Below are 21,589 nucleotides of genomic sequence, written 5' to 3'. Positions count from 1 at the left end.
CAGTATCATAACCAGGGGTGTCGTACCAAATTCTGGGCCCTGGGTACTTTAACTATTGAAAAATAGAAGATGTACAAGCTCACAGCTTGTGTGAAAATTTGTCGTGAAAATTTGTGCAAGTCTTTGAATATTTCAAATCCTTCTAAGGTTTTTTGAAAAACCTATGTTTCTATGTCAGTGGTGCTCAAACGTTTTCACATGAAGGACCCCCAAAATGATATGTATTTGGCCACGGACCCCCATCTCAAAATATTTAGTTCCAGGGACTCCCCAGAAGCAACATTTGAGTTACAAATGTTCGTTGAAAAAAATACATATATTCAAAGATTTGCACACATTTTCAAAAATAGCAGATCTACAAGCTCGCAGTGTGGCACTCGGTGCCGCGCTGTGAGCTTGTAGATCTGCTATTTTTCAATAGCTAAAGTATAAAATAATGAAGGCCCCTCCACCTTGGGCCCTAGTTACTCAGTCCCACTTTCCCCCCCTTGTGACGCCCCTGATAATAACATCCACAAAACACCATTTGAACATCATCTTGTCTGTCTCTGCATGTACTGTATGAAAACGTACTGTCTTTCTTAATGTTTCCTATCAGGTCCCTCGTTTAAATCTAGTGCCTTGAAAGCAGAGAAAAAGTTGGAATTCATCCCCACTAACTTACACGTCCAGAGAATGAGAGTACAGGGGGAGTCCGGCTATGGTAGGTGATCTACAGCCCATCTCTGCCTGTGCTCATGGACACAGAAAAAAGCTTGAGTTAGCGTTTTTAACCTATGAAATATTCTCTCTCTCAGATTGGACGTATGACGTAGTGACCATCGGTGCCCCCGCAGCGCACCATCAAGGCTTTAAAAGCTGCGGCCTCCGGAAATTGATCCACAAGCTGGAAGAGGCCAAGAAGCAGTACGTACTGTATAACACCAAGTGCCTTTGTGTTTGATGGAGGATATTCAGCGTCATAATTAGATAACAAACTTGTTCTTCATCTGTTTGTCTCACCCTTACTTGATCAGAGCTTATGAGGAGGAAAGGTGAGATTATATGCAATGCTCTGCGATGCATGAGGTCGTGTACGTGTTTTGTGTCAGTGCTGTGTACCATGTGGTTGTTTTACTTCGTCTACATGTACACTAGAATATTTGTTTGAAAAACTACCCTTTGCACCGATCATCCACATTAATCAGATGTTTTTGACCTGGCTTCTAAAGTGGAGAGTTTTGGAAAACACTGTTGACTCCATGTTGCGGCACTGCACTTTAATGTAGATGAGCAGTAGCGGATACCTTTTAAAAACAATGAGGCACACTTTCTAGTTTCTACCAGTGATTAATTAATCGTGGATCACAAATTACAGGCATTAATGACCTTGTGTCTTAGCAGCTGTTGTGCAGTTGGGTTCTGCATTCTGCATTGTATAATGCTAGTTTCTACATGTGCAGGAGACAAGCTATTAAACATTATCTAAACATTATGGTGCCTGTTGATGTACTTAATTTCAAGAACAACACTGTTGTTGCAGATTTAATTGGACAAGTACTCACCGGTACAGAGTACCAGTCCTGCTGACTTTCCCCACCTGATCACCTCTATCTTAGATGCTCTGCTCATACATGCTATGCTGTGTTCTCCACAGTTCTGGCTCCAGCTCTAAGGCACCGGCGTACCTGCCTCAGGACGTTGTGAGAGCAAAGGAGCTGATTGGTCAAATTAACACTCTGAAGACCCAGGTGTGTTACTACGTTGAACGTCTGTCACGTGCAGCCAAGGAGCGCTCAGCCAACGCTCTGGAGAGAACCCTGGCCATCCTCAAAGAGAAGGTACTAGAACACAGGGCGCAAAGGAGCCAATTTCAGTACGCCATACTATTTATTTATTTCTACTATTGTGGTGTATGTCCTTTATATCTGAAAAATAGTATCTTCTCCTCTGCCTCTTCTACTAGGGAAAAGTCATTTATTGAATGTATTATTTTTTCTTTTTGTATCAGGGACCATTCATTATTCTAAAGTTAGCGAAAAGATGCTTCGTATTAGATTTTGTTACTAGCTTATTTCCAAATAGTCAAAACAATAAAACAAATGGACCAATGACATAATAGTAGACGAGAGGCTATGGCATATCATGATTAAATCTGTGTGTGTGTGTGTGTGTGTGTGTGTGTGTGTGTGTGTGTGTGTGTGTGTGTGTGTGTGTGTGTGTGTGTGTGTGTGTGTGTGCGTGTGTGTGTGTGTGTGTGTGTGTGTGTGTGCGTGCGTGCGTGCGTTAGTGCGTGCGTGCGTGTGCGCGTGCGTGTGCGACGTGTGTGCGTGTGCGTGATACATATACCGCTTAGTGTTGAGAAAAGCCATAACTGATATATGTTATATCATAACCTCGAGTGTATTAATGCTACCGTTTGCAAGCAATTACTACATTTACCCACAGTTGAAGTCGCTACCCAGAACCAAGTGCATCAGTTTAGATCACCATTACAGTATACAATGAACTTCAAGGCATTCCAATGTAGCCTGATACTTCAATCTGCACATCACCACCCCCTGTTGGTGGGTGGTTTGTAGTGTGGACTGAAGCTGCACATATTTTATTTTATTTCGAGCCGCCTGAAGAGTGGGCGCATTGAATGGGCCAATCAGGGTTGTATGCTTGGGGCACATGGTTTGGCTGCTCCGGTCCCAGCCCCCTCCAAACAGAGCTCTTGAGCTCACGTGAGACACGCTCGTGGACTCTGATTGGTGTCCTCTGCCCACGTGAGAGTCTAGTGGACTCTGATTGGTCCGTGAAAACTGTCATGGCGGAGTCAGACTCGACTCGTATTATTTTAATAAACGATGCAATAGTGCCGTTTCACCACGTTTTAATACCATTTTGCACTAACGTAAACATGCAGACATATAATATGTTATGAGAAATAACGTATTTTTGCAATGTCACGCCACGTCGCCGTCGCGTGTGTGTGTGTGTGTATGTGTGTGTGTGTGTGTGACGTCAATAGGCTTTAGCCCGCCCACGCCGAAGTAGAATCTCCGTCCGTAATCTCAGACTCTCATCCCGAAGTGAAACGTAGTGTGAGATGTCTGGCGCTCGCAGTCAGGCAAATTCCAATGTCCCTATAATTAAATTCTATACGTTCTCCCTCTTGTTCAAACTAATTCCTATAACTTTATTGTTATTGTCAATATTGCCATTGTTATTGTCCATTTACCATCCATACATTCCCAAATGATTAAATCATCCACACCACAAACTCCTGTCTCTGTCTGGCCCCCTTCCCTGCAGGTATGTGCACACATAGACATGTAAGGGGGCTTGAGCCCCTGCCCTTTTATCCTTCTGTAAAAAGTGCCCTCTCCAGACCATGAATGCAGTTTCCACTATGGTGAAAGAAACGCAAATGCCCTCTTTCCATGCCATACCTAAAGGCAGCATTGAAGAGAAATTGCCTTGTCTAAACTGTCCTGAACTTTAATGCAGCATCTTATGTTGAAAGAATTGCCCTATCTCGGCTACCTGTGTAGAAATCCATGCCGTTACACCACATCTCCAGTATTGACTTGATAATGCTTAGTTCAGTGTGGTATCAAGCACCGAAAATAGCCGACGTGAGTTTGGAGGTCTGCTATTTTCGATATTTCCACCAAAAGGCCCTTTCAGAAATTTCAGCCCCTGCCTTTCTAACATTCTCTGCACGTCCCTGCTTCCCTGCACTTTAGACCCGTCAGCTGGTGACGGTGTGTGATTCCAAGCTCCTGTCCTCAGCCATCCTGGCCCTGTCTGCCGCTCGGCCAGAGCTCATTGGTCTGCAGAGCACCCCGTCGCCCTCCTCTACCTCCCTCTCGCCCTCCTCTCGCTCTCCCTCCCGCTCCCCTTCCCGCCACCCAACCTCGCCGTCTCGCCCTGCCGTCTCGCCGTCTCGCCACGGAACGCACCCGGAGGGAGGCGAGGGGAGGAGAAGCAAGCGCACCTCCTTGCATACTGAGTGGCACGAAGAAGAATGGGTAAGCAGACTAAGCACTGTTTATGTTCATCTCTCTCTCAACTAAGGGGTCCTTGGCCTGAAAACGCTGAAGACCCCTGGTCTATGCGATGTTAGATATCTGCTTTCTCATCTGATTGTGTGTGTTATGTGTGTGTAGGAGAAGGTTTGGATGAACGTTGACAAGAGTCTGGAGTGTGTGATTCAGAAGGTGGACCGATTGCTCCAAAAGGACACACTCCAGAGTGACAGCAGCTCTGACGATGTCTTTGCACTTGCTAATGAAGAGCCAAGTAGTGCTACCAAGAAAGGTACGCATGCACACTCACACACGCGCACACACACACACACACACACACAGGCGTGTACGCATACGCTACACACGATTAAGTACAATCTTGTCATAATTGGTTCATAAATATCTACGTTAATCTCATGAGGTATCCATAGAAACCAGGAAGCTTTCTGGATACATCCTGAACATAAAGAGAAGGGTTTCCTATCAGCATCACCACCACCATCATCATCATCATTACCATCATCATCACCATCGTTTCATCAGAGTCCTGCATGTCTACCTCACCCTGTAGAAGAGAATTGTAGGTTCATTCTTTTTTCTTTAAGATTTGTTTTTGGGCTTTTATTGGATAGGACAGTAGACTGACAGGAAATGGGGGGAGAGATCGGGAGTGACACGCGGCAAAGGTCATCCGGATCGGGAATCGAACCGGCGCCAGGCATCCATGCCTATGTGGCAATGCCTAAGTGGTATGCACCTGGACCAGTAGGCCAGTGTGTGCCCCTGTGGGTTCATTCTCATTCTCAATTTCAATTTGATCTCTAAACAGGACATCAGGGAGACACTCCCAAGAACATAGTTGGAAAGGTTCACGGGTGGGAACTGGGAAGCCCTTGTCGCTGCACTAGCAGCTCCTATTGGTTGGTCAGGGGCCCCTGTTCAGCAGGGAGGGGGAACTAGCCTCCACAATTGGTAATAACTCAAATGATCATCTAAACTGCAGTAGTGTTAGCCTGGGGCCAGCCTAGATACTAATGCATCTAGCTAACTAACTGCAGTATCCCTACCTTGTTTTAACATGGCTGGGATGTCTAGCTCAGCTAGGCTACAGTAGTGTAGCGTGTGAGTGGTTGGTAGTGTAAAAGGAGAGATGGATCTATCTATCCATATTATATACACACGTATATTCTTTACTTTCTTTCAACTCTAGGTAGCCTAGAGGTAGAAAAGACTTCACCGGGTAAGAGAGATATTATAAGCTACCTATATTTCTACATAAAAATCTTTCTTGCGCTAAAAAGAGCTTTGTTTTTAACCCTGAGATCACTTTTCCAGGTGAATGGAGCGAGGCGCTGTACCCTCTGCTCACCACACTGACAGACTGTGCGTCTCTGATGAGTGACAAAGCCAAGAAGGCCATGGTGTTCCTGCTGATGCAGGACAGCGCTCCCACCATCGCCATGAGGATCACTCTGCAGTACCGCCGCGACGTGGTCTTCTGCCAGACGGTCAGTCAGCCTTTAGTGTTGAATACACAAACGCTTCCCTAGCAGGGGTCATCGATATGTCCGTACATGGACAAATGTGTCTATTGGCAAAGACTTGGCCTTGTCCGTGGCTAATTTTTTATTTTATTTTTTACACACTACCATTATAATGTTCTCATTTTGATCATAGCCAAATACCCAATTACTGAATGTCAAGTCTCCATGTTTTCTCCAGAATATGTATGACACTGATTTACTTATGAGTCCATTAGTACTAGTGGTTATCAAGCGTTTTATTTGCAAGGACCCCCATAACTCTGTGAATGGAACAGTTCCTTTTGAACACTTTCAGAGTTACAAACCTGTTATGATCATTCAGGGCTAGCTCTATGTGTTTCCGATAATATTATTGTCCTCTCATTTTATATATCTCTGACAAAAATGTCCAGCACAAGCCAGCATGGCGATGACCCCTGTTCCCTAGTGCAGTAGCTAAAGTATGCCATCATGCATACACACAGCGTACAACCATACAGGTACAGGCGTTTTATTCCTTGGGTAGTAATGAGACTTGGTGATTTCAGCTGACGGCTCTGATCTGTGGCTTTGTCATCAAACTGAGGAACTCTCTCAGTGACAACGGCTTCCTCAGGCAGCTCTACACCATCGGCCTCCTGGTGCAGTACGAGAGCCTGCTCAGCACCTATGGTAAAACATTTCATATACTATATATTTTTAATCCATTTAGGCCTGAACGCAAATCTGAGTCACTTGAGATTTGAACCACTTTAACCATTATTTTATGCTTTAACGTCGGTGCCGTGCTGTGAGCTTGTATATCTGCTATTTTTGAAAAATCGTGAACATTTGTGCAAGTCTTTGAATATTTTTGACCCGACTCTATTAATAGTTGTCTTCTAAATCAGTGGTTTTCAAACTTTTTCATGTCAGTGGAACCCCAAAATTACATTTTTACATACGGACCCCCATCTAGAAAATATTTTGTTCCAGGGACACCCAGAAGCAAATATTTGAGTTACAAATGTTTGCTTTAAAAATACATATATTCAAAGATTTGCACAAATTTTCACGACTTTTCAAAAATAGCAGATCTACAAGCTCGCAGCGCAGCACTCGGTGCTGCGCTGTGAGCTTATATATCTGCTATTTTTCAATAGTTAAAGAATTAAATAATTTTAGGCCTAAATGGATTTTCACCACAAGGAATGTGAATGTGTGCGTTTACAGTATGTTGGCTAAGTGTTGGCAGTAGTGGCAGCTCAGCTGTTTGTTAACCTATCTCTCTAAAGGGGAGGAACTGGCCATGTTGGAGGATATGTGTGTGGGAGTGCTGGACCTGAGGAACGTCACCTTTAAAGTGACGCAGGCCACCTCGGTCTTTGGCCCAGACATGCTGCCAGTCATCACGGGAAACCGGGACGGCTTCAACGTAAGGGTTCCAATGCCCGGTGCGCTGTTTGACACGTTGCCACGGGAGATCCAGAATGGGATGCTGCTGCGCGTGCAGCCTATACTGTTTAATGTGGGCATCAATGAACAGCAGACCCTGGCCGAGAAGTGAGTGACCAACATTACATTCTGTATACACAGGATGGGGAGGGAGCATTGAGAAGTCATGTGAAATTTGATGTGGCACAGAAACCAGACAAATGTTTCAGGACATTATGTACAGGTTCAAATGTGGACCATGCGAACCAGGTCGACCATTATCCCAAATATTTAATTTCAAAAATAGGCATCGTAATGTGAGGTTGTAGGTCTGCTATTTTTGGCAAGATACCTTTTTCCAGGAGTTAGATATTTTCGTTTTTTTTCCCAACCCTAGTTAAAGGGCTATGGATAGAAGCAAATGGTGAGAAAGAGTCTAGTCTAGTGTAAGGTTCTGGTGAAGTAATCTCATTCAAGGAGAAATTGCTATGGCAACTGAAGCCCCATCAGATCGTGATTTATATGAATGTCAAATTCATCCATCGTGCTTCACTGTTTCATGGGCATTTCTCCAAGCCTTTTTATTAGATTCAAAGCAGCCTGTCCCTTCTGATGCATTGGGACGATGATGACATTTCTTTCTTTCTTTACTTAAGTTATGTGCTGTAATAAGCTGTAATGTATGTGAATTGTTTTCCGGTTATATATGTTTCTATGTGTCCCCAGGTTTGGAGACACATCACTGCAAGAAGTGATCAATATGGAAAGCATGGCTCGACTATCCTCATACTATGACCAGTTTAAAGAGGTCCTATCAGAGGATAGTGAGTAATCTCTTAACATGCTCTCATATGGCCATGGTCACCAAATAATAAAAAACTCCATATCTGCCCCTGCTTATAAGTGACTTTCATTTGATCTTCCATTTGCCTCCTCTCCCCAGGCCTTCCTCGCTCCCGGAGCACGACCAGTGTGCCTGAGCTGCTTAAGCTACTGAGCCAGAATGTCAACGCCAAGAAGAGCAAGAATGTGGAGATTCTTTGGCAGGCAGCAGAGGTAGACACTCTTGTTCATGCATCTCCTGTGCTTTTCATTCATTCATTGGCAATTTTACTTATTTATCCTCTGCTCTTCTTTTCCCCACATCCTAGGCATGCCGTCGTCTGAACGGGGTGCGTTTCACCAGCTGCAAGAGTGCAAAAGACCGCACGGCCATGTCTCTGACTCTGGAGCAATGCCAAATCCTTCAGGCTGAACATTCCCTGGCCCCGCAGGTCTTCTTGCAAGCCCTGGACTGCATGCGCAGGTCAGCTATATCATGTAAAACTCGCTCACAGTTAGACCTGCATGCGCAGGTCAGCTATATCATGTAAAACTCGCTCACAGTTAGACAGGACAGTGTTGTTACTGTGACAAAGCCAATGGGAATGTTAAAGCTGCTATGTCAAAGTACTGTAATTAATTCATCCACATTATTTGCCCCCTCCTACCCTACAGCGAAGGTTGCAGGAGGGAGAACACCATGAAGAATGTGGGATGCCGAAAATACGCCTTTAATTCTCTGCAATTGAAAGCCTTTCCTAAGCACTACCGCCCTCCAGAGGGGACATACGGGAAAGTAGAGACCTAACTGGGACTCTTCTGTCTGTCCCATGAAGAAGCAAAGTCAAGGAAGATAATGAGGATGACACCACATGAACAACAATAACACAAACTGGAACAGCCCTTTGTTTAATAATGCTTACTGTATAGCCACTGTTTATAAGTTTAATGTTGAAGTGCCATTGCTTAAGTAGAACATTTTATAGCAGTCTCCCTCTTACTAGCAGCAACACCGTGTTTTCTTAGTATGTTATGATAACCACTACACAGGGAAAATCAATACAAAATAACACTGTACTTTATCGTGTCAGTAGCTAGTAGCAACTGCAAGCGTCCAACCACTCACACACACGACACACCTAGGATATGATGTCACATGTCTGGTCCTCTTATAAGGATAATTAATGACATGACAAACTATAACATGTCTATAGTCACTGTCCAGTGGTTTCATAAATGTATTGATAAGAGCAGCTGCCTTTATTTGAAAACTACTGTAAATCTACTGTAGGCTATGCAGCAGGTGTTTGACTGCGTCAAATGAAATGCCTTCGCTCGATACAGCATTTCTGTGGACCTCATCTCTGTCATCAAGGGACAAATATCTTACTCAGAGCATGTATTTGGGCTTGTTTTGCAAGTTTTAGTTCATCATCTATTTTCCCCACTGTCTCTCGTTTTACTTTTATTTGGTTCTACATTTCTACATTCATTGGTTCTACATTCCTACACTATTAGCCCATGCCGTATCTCTCTCTCTCTTTCCAATAAGCACAGACAAAAAAGAAAAAGAAACTAAAAATAACCACAAATCAGACAACATTTTATGTGATTTCAGGGGTCAAATATGGATGTTTCATATTGCACAGCATTGCAGCTAAGTATTAGAGAACAAAGGTTCACAGAGATGCGTTTTCCTTCAGGGAGTTCGACGTGATCATTCATCACATCATTATGTAATTTAACACATCCACTAATATTTAAGACTTGTGTGTGCAAGGAAGGTTATCTGAAAATGTATAGTAATTCAGTCCTTCAAATTAAAGGACCACTTTCACAATGTTTCATAATAACTGGTCCACTAATGCTCATTATGATATGGTACCATTTTCATCTACTCTGTCTGAGTCTCAGAGGAGGGCCGTGAACTGTTCAGAAACCTGTCTACCTGTGACATCATCGGCTTTGGTCATTTCAAACGAACAAGATTTATTTTATTTTTATTTATCTTTTTATGCAAAAACGATGGCTTCTACTATAGCATGCTAACTTTCCAGGAATAGAAAGCATGCCGTTTCTCTTCGATTCTCCATTGATGATTTATCTCCCTGGTAGGAGGGTTTATGAACTGTCCACAGCCCTCCTCTGAGATACAGACTAAGTAGACAAAATGTTGAAATGGGTGCAACTGACTCATATTGTGGAAGTGTTTGATCAAAATTGGACAGTAAATGAATGCAACTTGCATGTTGATACAACTGATACTGTTGCACTTGAAAGTACCCTACATGAGCACTGCACAGACGTTTGTATTTAAAGTGAAATAATTGTTGTACCACGAAGGACCAAACAATAGGCCAAAGTATGTTTATTGTACAATACCTACAGAGACAGTGGATTTTATTTTGAAAATGATGTCGCTTAAATTATTTATGCTGATTGATATACGGAATATGTTGCCAAATGCTGTCATATGGTAGTGTTAATATCATGTATATGTACTGTATGAACTTTTCTAAACAGATTATGTTTGCAGTTTAAAAAAGGGCAGCAAGGGACCCTGGGGAGTGGAGTGCACCCACAAGGCCACATCATGCAACTGAAAAATAAAACAAATAAAAGGCTTTTCAACTCGAAAATAATTATTCATTTGCTGAGGTGTCATTTACAGCAGTGGTTCCCATCCCTTTTAGCTCGAGACCCAAAAGAGAAATTAGATGTTTGCCCGGGAACCAAACTAGTGAAAACAGCAGATCTACAATTCATTGATTGATTGAAGAATTTATTAGCAGTTTGCAATAGAAACAAGTAGTTTCATGACAGCACAAATTACTGGTACAAGGTCAACTAAAAGGAGATCCTAGAAAGCCTTACAGCTTTACACAGACACTGTCCACACTTTATGTATCTCATATAATGGAAATGTGCTCACAACAGCTTGTAGATCAGCTATTTTCACTATTTCTTAAACACTTGTTTTCTAATTTACAGAATTTTTAAGATTTTTATTTTATTTATTAATTACTATTCATGAAAATCTTAGCTTTTTGGTGGAATGTTATTTGAAAATGTTTTGAAATAATAATAATTAAAAGCAAATTGTAGGAACAAGACATTAAGAGACCCATAAAAATGCGTCTGTCTGTGACCCACAAATGGGTCCCGACCCAGTGTTTGAGAAACACCGCTCGAAAATGTGAACTGTCCCTTTAAGAATATGGCGACATGCGGAAGCAATGTGTTATTGTTAGCCTATAATATAGTTTGTATGGCGGTGGCAATCAGACGAGCTGGTGCTGTCTTTTGTTGCAGCAATAAGGCGGCAAGGTGAGTGAGAATTTGAAACACATGAATTACCATTCATTATTACCAGGCAAATAAGTAGCAAGTAGAGGTTTATTTTTTAATCATAAATCCCCCAAAATATATTGAAAACTGCATGTCCTTCACAAAAACGTTGTCTAATGAATGAACTACATCAGGGGTGTTCTGTGTTGTGTAACACAACATTATATCTCTCGACACAACACAACTTGTGTTGTGTCGAGAGATATAATGTGGGCTAGATTAGTTTTTCCTTTTGGTATATCATGTCTACTGTAGGCTATATAATGCGTTATAAACACTTATAATGCATGAACAAGATGTCTGTCTGTTGTGGAGTGTTCCCATATTTTTCATTTGGTAGCCTATAATAATACCAATAATAATAATGCCTTATATTGTTGTTATTATAATCTAGTTACAGACAAAATAACTGCAAAAAAGTTTTTTTCAAGTTGCAACTGCAGCTAGATTGTTAAATACAATACAAAATAATCATAATAATAAACAAACAAGCAGGCTACACACTAATGATTCTTCCATGAGAATGTTTCCTGCAGGTAGCTGTGATCTTCACTCATGTATCTCTTCTTCAACTCCTCCCCCACATTTCCCCTTTGCCCCTTGCATAAAGGTTCAGGTTCACATGTGATAACTATTTGTCCCGGTCTCTCACAAGACAAGGAGCACCAGCCTCTACACGGCACAATTCACCCCTTTCACAATACTCAGTTAAAGGTAAGATTTGTTTTTAAATGAAAAATAGTGCCTTTGTTTCAGACTGGTACCAGACAGCGCATAGTTTACTTAAATATATTGTCAATAATTACTTGACATAATGAAACGATGCCGTTTAAAGCATTCTGTAACATTTATATGCTGTATGGTTTACAGAATGTGTATAGTTATACATTTGCTTGGCTTACTCATTGCCTAACATAAAAGTTAACCAAACAGATTTATTGACTTGGTTAGTGGCACTGTGGCCCACTTGAACTTTTTTGGATTAGCTGCTGGATAAATGTTTGATTTTGTGCTTTAACTCAGTGCCGCGCTGTTTGCTTGTATATCTGCTATTTTTGAAAAATCGTGAAAATGTGTGAATATTTCAAATCCTTCTAAGGTTTTTTGAAAAACCTATGTTTCTATGTCAGTGGTGCTCAAACCTTGTGAAGGACCCCCAAAATGATATGTATTTGGCCATGGACCCCCATCTCAAAATACGTTGTTCCAGGGACCCCCCCAGGAGCAAAATTTGAGTTACAAATGTCCGCTTAAAAAATACATATTATAATATTCAAAGATTTGCACACATTTTCACGACTTTTCATAAATAGCAGATCTACAAGCTCGCAGCGCGGCACTCAGTGATTTCTCAATAGCTAAAGTATAATATAATTAAGGCCCCTCCACCTTGGGCCCTAGTAACTCAGTCCCACTCCCCCCCCCTTGTGACACCCCTGTTCCTCAGGGACCACTATGAGTAAGAAGCTGTTGGTGGATGTTGACTGTGGGGTGGACGACGCTCAGGGCATCATGCTAGCCCTGGCTGCACCCAACGTGGAGCTGCTGGGCATCACCTGCGTCCATGGAAACACCTCCGTGGAAAATGTCTGTAAGAATGTCCTGCGTGTCCTGCAAGCCTGTGATAAGTTAGAGGTATGGAGTGTTTTGTTGTTTGTTTTTAGTCACGGCCTCACAGGCTTTGTCACACCGATAATGGTTTTACGGACATCCCAGAGCATTTTACAAACTGGGGTTGCTTGCGCTCTGTGACCAGAGGCATTTGATTAAATGGAGACAATACTAATTTGCATTGATTGATTGGAGTGTGTGATGGATTTAAACCTGTCGTCATATGATGTGTATGGGGTGCTATTTAGAGAGCTGAACAACAATACTGTTGTTGTTCTGTAGGGCCACATGAGGGGAGGTTGTTTTGGAAAACCAGTGTAACCTCAGCCAACTGAAAACCCAATTTTTGGCGCTGGCAGGGATTGCATGAGATCTAGATGACTGATGTTACTATAGTAATGGGAAAACACTGACCACTACATGCTTGTTCAGCAGAGTGAACCAACTGCTACGTTATTGTTGCATGATGTCCTGTCCACCATAGTCTATCAAGCCAGACAACTCTTCCACAATCTAAGAATGCTACAGTCTGTAACTGTACCTGCAACAGGTAGCTGGCTGTCTGTCATTTCCATTCATGAAATTAAAATGTTAAATATATTTTAGAATTTCTATTTCTGCTAACCAGCAAGCCAGCTAGGCTTAGACTAATTTGATTTACAGTAGGACTTATTTATGAGAATGTGAAGGCCAAATCAAAATTGGGGGTAGGTGGGACATCCGCTTTATTTTCTTAGCATTTTTCTGTGCTTCTTAATTATACATACAGTACATACCATTAGGCGGAAGCATTTGAAAATTGTGTGAGCCAACAGTGAGAGACAACTGGCTCGAGAGGCAAATCCTACCACAGTGAGCTGTGAGGTTCTATTTTGCTGGAATGGATACAAATAATGCAGTGTTTGTGGTGCTTTCTTTGAACCTTGTGTACTATTCTTTGTTTCCATTGTGCAAGATTCCAGTATTCAAAGGTGCCGCCAAGCCCGTCCTCGGGAAGGGCATTAGTGCAGGTCACTTCCATGGGATGGATGGACTGGGGGACGCCCCAGACCCTAACGCTCCTGGCCTGGACTTGGTACAGAAGGAGAGTGCAGTTTCTGCCATGATCAGGATTGTTGATGAAAACCCTGGAGAGGTGAGATTTTATTTTCCCTGGCCTGTGGGGAAACTTGTTTAGGCAAACAGCGCTGTTGTACAAGCAACGCACTAAACAATGTTCGCCTTTCTGTGCCACAAGAACAAGTACTATTGTTGCACTGCATGAAGCATATATGCGCAGCTCCACTCACAACAGATGGGGGGGGGGGGGGGGGGGTGGGTGGGTTAGACGGCAGAAATAAGAGATTTGCCGCCCAAAAAACATCACTGCAATGTGTTGTTTAGGTGGAGAGTGTTGAGCATACAGTCACAACTGCAGTACGTAGTTACTGAATTTCCCCCTTGGGATAATAAAGGTATCTATCTATCTACGTATCTTTCTCAGGTGGCTTTGGTTGCGACAGCACCACTCACCAACCTGGCTCTGGCTGTTAGGATGGATCCATCCCTACCTAGCAAACTCAAAGGCCTATACATCATGGGAGGCAACACTGAATGTAAGGAAAACTACTAAGTTCCACCATTACTTTGTTTTAGATGCCCATTTCTGCCACTGAATACATTTAAAAGGGCCTAATTTGATTGGAATTTTATATGTGTCATTCCACAAAGTCTATAAATGTAATTAAATGTATAGGCACAATTTATGTAGTTATGTCATTAATTACTAAAATAAGAAAAAACTCAAATGGGATATTGGGCTTCATATATTTTACAACTACAATAAAATATAATGGAGTTTGTTTTACAATCAGTGACCTTGTGTTCATGTTATACCACGTTACCAGCACGAGGAAACTGCACTCCGTGTGGCGAGTTCAATTTTGCTGCTGATCCAGAAGCTGCATACATTGTACTGAATGACTACCAGTGTCCCACCTACCTGGCCTGCTGGGAGTTCACCTGTTACAGCAAACTGTCCTGGGTGAGTGAAAAAAAAAAAGATTATGATTAAACCTGTCACTCGACTCATGCATGGATTACTGTCATTCAGCACCAATGATGAAGATAACATAGGCTATGAGCAATGTTACATGCATGCAGGGTTATGGTTGCTACATGAGATGGGAAATATATTCAAATGATAGCCTTGCATCACCAGATTTTCCACCGCGGAGGAAAGCCTGGTATTCTTTATAAATCGAGCTGTGTAGAAAAAAAAGAACGATTATTATTAAAAAAATAAAATAAAGAATTAGGGGAATCATTTTGAAGTGGTTCCGGCTGCCTGATGACTACAACATAACAAAGTTATTTCCCCTCCCTACCGGATCAGAAACCAAAAATGTTATTGATCCCACGCAATTCAAATTATATTGTGATATGAGACTAGATATCTTCGTTTCCTGTTTTTAAAGGCTGCATTGCTGTAATAGAATTTGAACTTACCGTATTTTCCGGACTATAAGGCGCACTTAAAAGCCTTTAATTTTCTAAAAAAACTACAGTGCGCCTTATAGTCCAGTGCGCCTTATATATGGATCATTCATTGACATTGATATTCCCTTTAGCACAGCTCCATCTGTTTGTTGCATAACGCAACGGTAGCGTCTATTATGTGCGCCTTATAGTCAGGTGCGCCTTATATATGAAAACAGTTTGAAAATAGACCATTCATTGACAGTGCGCCTTATAGTCAGGTGCGCCTTATAGTCCAGAAAATACTGTACTTGACTGTTGTATTACCTTTGCTCAATTAGTTAAAGTCATTTACTGGTGATTATTTATCAAACATCTCACTGTGTAAATATTTTGTGAAAGCACCGATAATTCAGTCAAACATATTGTGATATTAGATTTTGTCCATATCGCCCAGTGTACACTTGGTTGATGTTTCCGCTTGTTAACCGCAGGAATTCTGTGACGCCTGGCTGGCCCAGGACACAAAAAAGGCCCGCTTCATGGCACGAGTCTTCCAACATAGCATCGAGGCTTCCTTCAGTGAGCGCTCCAAGAAGGAGTTTGTCTTCGGGACAGGCTTTGTTTCATGTGACTCGTATGCAATGGCCGCTGCTGTTGATGACTCATTCATCATAGAGAGTGACCATTATCCAGTCAGTGTGGAACTGACGGGGACACACACTCGAGGCATGATGATAGTTGATACTCAGGACTTACTGAAGAAGACTCACAAAGCCCACATCATGAAGAAAGTGGATTTGGAAAAGTTCATGAAGATGATGATGGACGCTTTGAAATAATAGCTGGGCATTGTTCCATGACCGATCATATATTTTGACAGAATATCTGGGTAAACATCATAACATGTCTTTGGTCTAGCTTGCAGAGTTAAAGAGCTGTAATTCATGCTGACAATTGGGACCATTATCCATATGGAATGGTACTGTACTAACTAGGCCAGGGGTGGGCAACTTTGATGATGGAGTGGGCCACTATATTTTCACACTCACTCCAGAGGGCCACATTGCATATACTGTACAGCCAAACATAGCAAATCTATAAGCTCAAAACGCGTCACATTGCGACACATTTTGAGCTTGTAGATCTGCTATTTTTCTATTTGAATCCTGACATTTTTTATTTGATTTCAAATGCATTTATATGTTCTTAACTTTATGAACTTAAATACAAATACATTGGACAATGGACATAAAAATTACTAGTACTAGTCATTAAGCTACATTAATATAGACTGAAGTAATTAAAGCGGGTCATGTTTGCATTGTAACAGCTCAAATCAATAATAAATCATTATTCCGATATTAACCTCCGGGCCGCATTAAGTGAAGGTGGGGGCCGCAGGTGGCCCAAACTAGGCTTATGTTCATGACAGGTAGGCTACTGTCAGAACTAACTTAAGCACTTTGAATATAAAAACGTATTTTTTTCTTTTTCAAGTTTGTTATATTATAATTGACTCATTAAAGCACAAAGAAGATTAACTCACCCACTGCATAGGACGAGTTTGACGAGCTATATTTATGGGTCCACTCTGCTTATGACGAGTTATCAATTAGCTTTAATAACTATAAAACAAAAAAGTATGATCGCCGATTCGCCGTCCATAGCGCTCTATGGAAGGGCCCTATTCACAAAAACCGGATCCAGATCTTCCAAAACGGAAATGGGGGGGCGGGACAACGACGGCTGTATCCTGTCTGCCAAAATCCCATCCGGTATAATGTTATACAACGGCCACGCTGGACTCGATAGGTTTCGCTTTGGGAAATGGCAGGCTGTTGTGTTTTGTTGCTTACCGTGCCTGGATCGTATTGTGAATGCAATCGGTGAACCATCGCGCAATGGATTCGCGCGCGCGCCCACGTTAAAGGTAGGCAAAATCCTGGCGGTGTGGACCATTAGAAGGGTCTTAAAAATAGCAGTGGGTGAGTTAATAACCTTTGTATAAAAATACCTCAGTTGTATGACCCTAGAAGTACTACTGTATAGCTGTATAACTGTGTAACCGTATATCAGATGTAACATACGGTACATAGTACATAACAGCATAAAACATGTTTTTTGTATTATCTTGTTATATTGTATGATTATTCTTAACAGTCTCTCAGGAACATGTCCCACCAACATTTCACTACTTGTACCTTTGACAAATAAAACCTTTGTGATTCTCTTGAAGACAATCATTCACCAAATGGGATTCCCCTATATGGCAGATATCCAGCTTTGCTCATTGGTAGCATGGAATCATCCTGAGAAACTTGATGTCCGTTCACTGGTCAGATACTACAGTTTCTGGCAAATGATGGAACAAATGCACGTCTTTACGTTGAGGCTGTACAAACTGTGGTCATAACAGTCCACTGTCTTAACAGTCCACTATGTTAAATTAGTTAAGTTATCGTTAAATTAGTTAAGCTATTTACATCCAGACAGTCAGGGGTGGAATCAGTTATTTTCACTGTTGCCTTTTACTGTCTTGGTATCATGTGTGGTACACTGTTAAGAATCGTCGTGTGACAAACATTACGTGAAGATGCTATTCACCCTTGGCCTTAAATGTCCTGACTAGCTTAAGGTTATAGAACCAAGAGTACGTCTAGGCTCTATGACACAAACTCCCCTCTTATCTGTGTATAACTATCGTGTTGTGTGTTGAAGTAAAGTATACATTGTCAGAAATAACATATTGTACATAACAGAACCATAACAAATCTATTCGAAGTTTCCCAAGATATTATGTTTCTTTTATTATTTCCCAGTCATCCATAACAGATGAAAATATATTTTCCTTTGCAATCATTCCAACATGTTTCTCATCCAGAGAAACTGGGGAGCCTTGATGTCCCTTCACAAATAATGGGACAAATACATGTGTTTTTTGTACTACATATTACAAGTCCACTATAGGTTAAATTAATTTATTTACATTTTATCAGTCCAGAGCTCAGTCAGTCCATTGACTGTCTTTGCGTTCACAAAGTCCCATATCGTACATCAATAATCTTTCCTTCCTCGAAACCTCGACCTTGTGTCCAGCTGTAAACAAGATGTGAAAAATACAGTAGGTCAATTACAGCATGAGTCAAATTATATCTACATCTCATAGTAAAACTGAAATGATATGCAACTTATACTGACATTCCTTATCTGCATCGCATAGTAAAACTGAAATGATATACAACTTATACTGACATTCCTTAAGCTCTGCTTATTCATTCAAGTACATTTCAATACCCAGTGAATATCAAGGTAATATGTAGGTTCTTTCTGCAAGAGACAAGGAGGATTATAGGACTGCTAAAACAACATCCTTTAACAGCACTCAGAAAAGGAACATTATTACATAGCATTACTGCTCAAGGACATTCCACTGTTGACTACAGCTTTAACTGAGCCTAATTGGTGATCATCAGTTATAAAGATTCCATAATTTCCATTGTCTTGATACAGAAACAAATGTCACCTCTTTTATATAGCAGTCTCAACAAATTTCCAGGACTTTCACTTCCCTGTTTTATTGCCAATTTCATGTTTCACAAAACTTGAAGGCAAAGTTTCCACATAAACAACATAAAGCAAGAAAAATGTTAAAGTTACTATCATAATCACTATGTAAATCACTGACTTGCCCAATTTGTAACCTCAGACTTTCCCACCAGCCTATACATTTCATGGGCCGGTATTTACTCGTAGTGACTGCATCACAATAATGTAGGCTAAATAAGTAACAACTATTGACTTACCATTGACCTCTTGCACTCAAAGAACGAGGTCTGCAGGGCTTTGCAATGGCCTTCCTTCAAACACTCACTTGGCAGTTTCCCCTCCTGGCAAAATGAGATTAATAAAACATTGCATCGGGTTACATTTCCCGACTTGGATGGTTGTCATCTTAAGTACGTAAGAAATCAAATTTTACCCATATTGTCAGTTTGAATTAATTATGGCTTTGGAAGGTTGAAATACTTTTAATATAGGTTGACTTCATGTTCAAATATGAGTTGTTGTCAATAAGAAAATTAGGTTAATTCATTGGAAAGTTGCCTACTCATTACATACTCAAGTAAGCCAGAGAGAACAATCAAACTATAGATCTGTTCTTTTTGGCAAGAGACCCAGTCCTTCTTCAAGTGGTGTAAAAATAACTAAGTACATTTAGTTAAGTACTGTACTTACAATTTTGAGGTATTTACTTTACTTGAGTATTTTCAATTGTCTGTACTTTTACTACTACTCCACCACATCTCAGAGGCAAATATTGTACTTTTACTTTAAATAAAATAAATAATAAAATTAGTTACTAGTTACTCTGTAGATTTACATACATTAATCCCTATGTACTTTTTTTTTTAATAACAATACTTTTGTACTTATACTCAGGTACATTTTGATTTCTTGACAGAGTATTTCTACATTGCGAACTTTTAATTGAGTAAAAATGTGAGTACTTTTTCCACCATTGGTTCTTTTAGACAAGAGACCCAGTCCCTCTAGTCTTAACGTTGCTCTGCTGTTACCTTTAGGACACAGTCATGTTGAAGGAGACATGCCCTGAAGTCCTCTCGAACACCCGCACACGCCCTGGTGTCTTCCTCTTTGTCCTCGTAGTATTTCGGCATCGTGTTCACATTTATTTATATGAATGTTATTGGAAATATCAATTGCGGGAAATATTATTAGTAGTGTAGCCAACTACAAACAGAGATGTTATTATGACAGAGATGAGCCACCATGTTTGTTTCGTGTAGGGCATGATGGGATTGCGGAAGTACAAGAACAAGAACTGAATGCAATGCACGCTGGGATTACCTGTAGTTTTTTGGGTAACTTTCACTTTTTTTTCTTCCAGGAAATTAGTAAAACAATCGTTCACTTTGTGATACAAGCACCAAATTTTGCACAGAGTTTCCTCTGGACCTACTTTTCCCAAAAAGCACGTTAGCCACTCAATTTATTTAAAAAGGGTTGGGGTCCCATTGACTTTAATTTTACAGTAAAATAATACAAAGAAAAATAATCTGTTTTAAGTAGCATGTGAGGGGTCAAACTAGGGGTTTTTCATGATCCTGAATCCAATGCATTTGTTTTGCACAAAAAACATTCCTTGGGCTAAAAAAGGCCCCACGAAACTATGGTTTAGTGATGAGTCATCACTTTTCACAGTAGTGTGGGGGCCGTTTTTAGCCCAAGGAATGTTTTTTGTGCAAAACAAATGCTTGCATTGGATTCAGGATCATGAAGAACCCCTAGTTTGACCCCTCACATGCTACTTAAAACAGATTTATGTTTTTGTTATTATTTGACTGTAGCCTATATAGAATGTCAATGGGACCCCAACCCTTTAAAAAAGAAAAAGAGTGGCTAACGTGCTTTTTGGGAAAAGTTGGTCCAGAGCAAAATTTGGTGCTTGTTGTATCACAAACCGAACGATTCTTCCAAAAAATTGACTTAATTTCCAGCACTATTATAACTCTATGCTTTCCCCCCATTGTTTTTAAATAAAGTAAAGTATGCATGAATAGAACATCCCCATTTAGGCCTAACCTATAGAATAGGGCTAAATCAGAAATGAGCCTACAAAACAAATATGTTGCTACATACTGTGTACATGTACTGTAAGCCCCTCCCAAACAGCAAAATGTGTTCCCGGCCTGAATGGGTTAAACATTCGACTAACTAATATGTTGCTACTAGTCATTTTGGGGCATAGGAAATTGAAGGATAAAATTAAGTCTGATAATTAGGCCTATGTAGGCTACTTATTAGCTTATTAAAGGGATATTTCACTTTCAAAAAAACTTTTGGTAATTTTATCATCCTATCAGGCTTTTATGAATACCCTGAACAGTTTTTAATTAGCTTGATTGAATATTTAGATATTTGATGTAAATGTTACCAGGCCCTCCAGGCCCAGGGCCTCTCCCCACACACACCAATTGTAACTTCAAACTTAATTTTAACCATGATAGATTAATTAAAAACACCCATTATTTTTTCTGGTGACTCATACTACCCTCCTAATATGTGAGCAGGCTGTGTTTTTTCGATAACTTTTTTCATTTATTTTTAATAATTATTCTTTTGTATTTCATTTTTTCCATTTTCCCAAATAATTATAAAAAATAAATGAAAAAAGTTGTCGAAAAAACACGGCCTGCTCACGTATTAGGAGGGCAGTATGAGTCACCAGAAAAAAATAATGGGTGTTTTTAATGAATCTATCATGGTTAAAATGGAGTTTGAAGTTACAATGGGTGTGTAATGTGTATGTGGAGAGAGGCCCTTCCACTGCTCCCTGTTGAAAGTGGAATATCCCTTTAAAGTCGGCAAACATATTTGTGCTTTTCGTTTTTTTCT

General features: G+C 40.8%; 3 protein-coding genes across 3 annotated transcripts in view; 2 read left to right on the top strand and 1 right to left on the bottom strand.

The window, feature by feature from the left end:
• Positions 1 to 8,561, top strand: part of inpp4aa (inositol polyphosphate-4-phosphatase type I Aa) — a gene marked incomplete at both ends in the record, with an annotated part of 15,599 nt that extends 7,038 nt beyond the window's left edge. Inside the window, 13 exons of the mRNA XM_080753538.1 lie at positions 599 to 703; positions 798 to 927; positions 1,637 to 1,820; positions 3,714 to 3,998; positions 4,137 to 4,287; positions 5,206 to 5,235; positions 5,331 to 5,503; positions 6,067 to 6,190; positions 6,793 to 7,060; positions 7,658 to 7,755; positions 7,875 to 7,987; positions 8,083 to 8,237; positions 8,429 to 8,561. Coding sequence (XP_080609664.1) covers positions 599 to 703; positions 798 to 927; positions 1,637 to 1,820; positions 3,714 to 3,998; positions 4,137 to 4,287; positions 5,206 to 5,235; positions 5,331 to 5,503; positions 6,067 to 6,190; positions 6,793 to 7,060; positions 7,658 to 7,755; positions 7,875 to 7,987; positions 8,083 to 8,237; positions 8,429 to 8,561 — 1,949 coding nt within the window. The remainder of the gene's footprint in view (positions 1 to 598; positions 704 to 797; positions 928 to 1,636; positions 1,821 to 3,713; positions 3,999 to 4,136; positions 4,288 to 5,205; positions 5,236 to 5,330; positions 5,504 to 6,066; positions 6,191 to 6,792; positions 7,061 to 7,657; positions 7,756 to 7,874; positions 7,988 to 8,082; positions 8,238 to 8,428) is intronic.
• A 3,193-nt stretch (positions 8,562 to 11,754) lies between these two features.
• LOC308307729 (inosine-uridine preferring nucleoside hydrolase) lies at positions 11,755 to 16,011 on the top strand (the record flags this gene model as incomplete). Its single annotated transcript, XM_080753005.1, has 6 exons — positions 11,755 to 11,815; positions 12,549 to 12,736; positions 13,668 to 13,847; positions 14,196 to 14,307; positions 14,599 to 14,735; positions 15,664 to 16,011. Exons 2-6 carry the CDS (start codon positions 12,557 to 12,559, stop codon positions 16,009 to 16,011), a joined length of 957 nt encoding a protein of 318 aa, XP_080609131.1. The 5' UTR covers positions 11,755 to 11,815; positions 12,549 to 12,556.
• Positions 16,012 to 18,007: 1,996 nt separating this feature from the next.
• coa5 (cytochrome C oxidase assembly factor 5) lies at positions 18,008 to 19,975 on the bottom strand. The gene is made up of 3 exons (XM_080753279.1): positions 19,750 to 19,975; positions 18,976 to 19,059; positions 18,008 to 18,268 (listed from the first exon to the last, which is right to left on the bottom strand). Exons 1-3 carry the CDS (start codon positions 19,849 to 19,851, stop codon positions 18,227 to 18,229), a joined length of 228 nt encoding a protein of 75 aa, XP_080609405.1. The 5' UTR covers positions 19,852 to 19,975; the 3' UTR covers positions 18,008 to 18,226.
• Positions 19,976 to 21,589: the final 1,614 nt, after the last annotated feature.

The sequence above is a fragment of the Nannobrachium achirus genome (genome assembly GCF_963921795.1).
Source record: "Nannobrachium achirus genome assembly, chromosome: 22".
Lineage (NCBI taxonomy): Eukaryota > Metazoa > Chordata > Actinopteri > Myctophiformes > Myctophidae > Nannobrachium > Nannobrachium achirus.
The sequence above is the reverse complement of the archived record's forward strand: the minus strand, read 5'-3'. Positions and strand labels throughout refer to the sequence as shown.

What these genes read in the sequence shown, in the direction of transcription:
- coa5 (XM_080753279.1), bottom strand. Translation starts at nt 19,851, where the DNA reads ATGCCGAAATACTACGAGGACAAAGAGGAAGACACCAGGGCGTGTGCG. An exon ending in AACATGACTGTGTCCTAAAG is followed by an intron (nt 19,060 to 19,749) that starts GTAACAGCAGAG and finishes TCATTTTGCCAG; the next exon opens with GAGGGGAAACTGCCAAGTGA. An exon ending in TTGAGTGCAAGAGGTCAATG is followed by an intron (nt 18,269 to 18,975) that starts GTAAGTCAATAG and finishes TCTTGTTTACAG; the next exon opens with CTGGACACAAGGTCGAGGTT.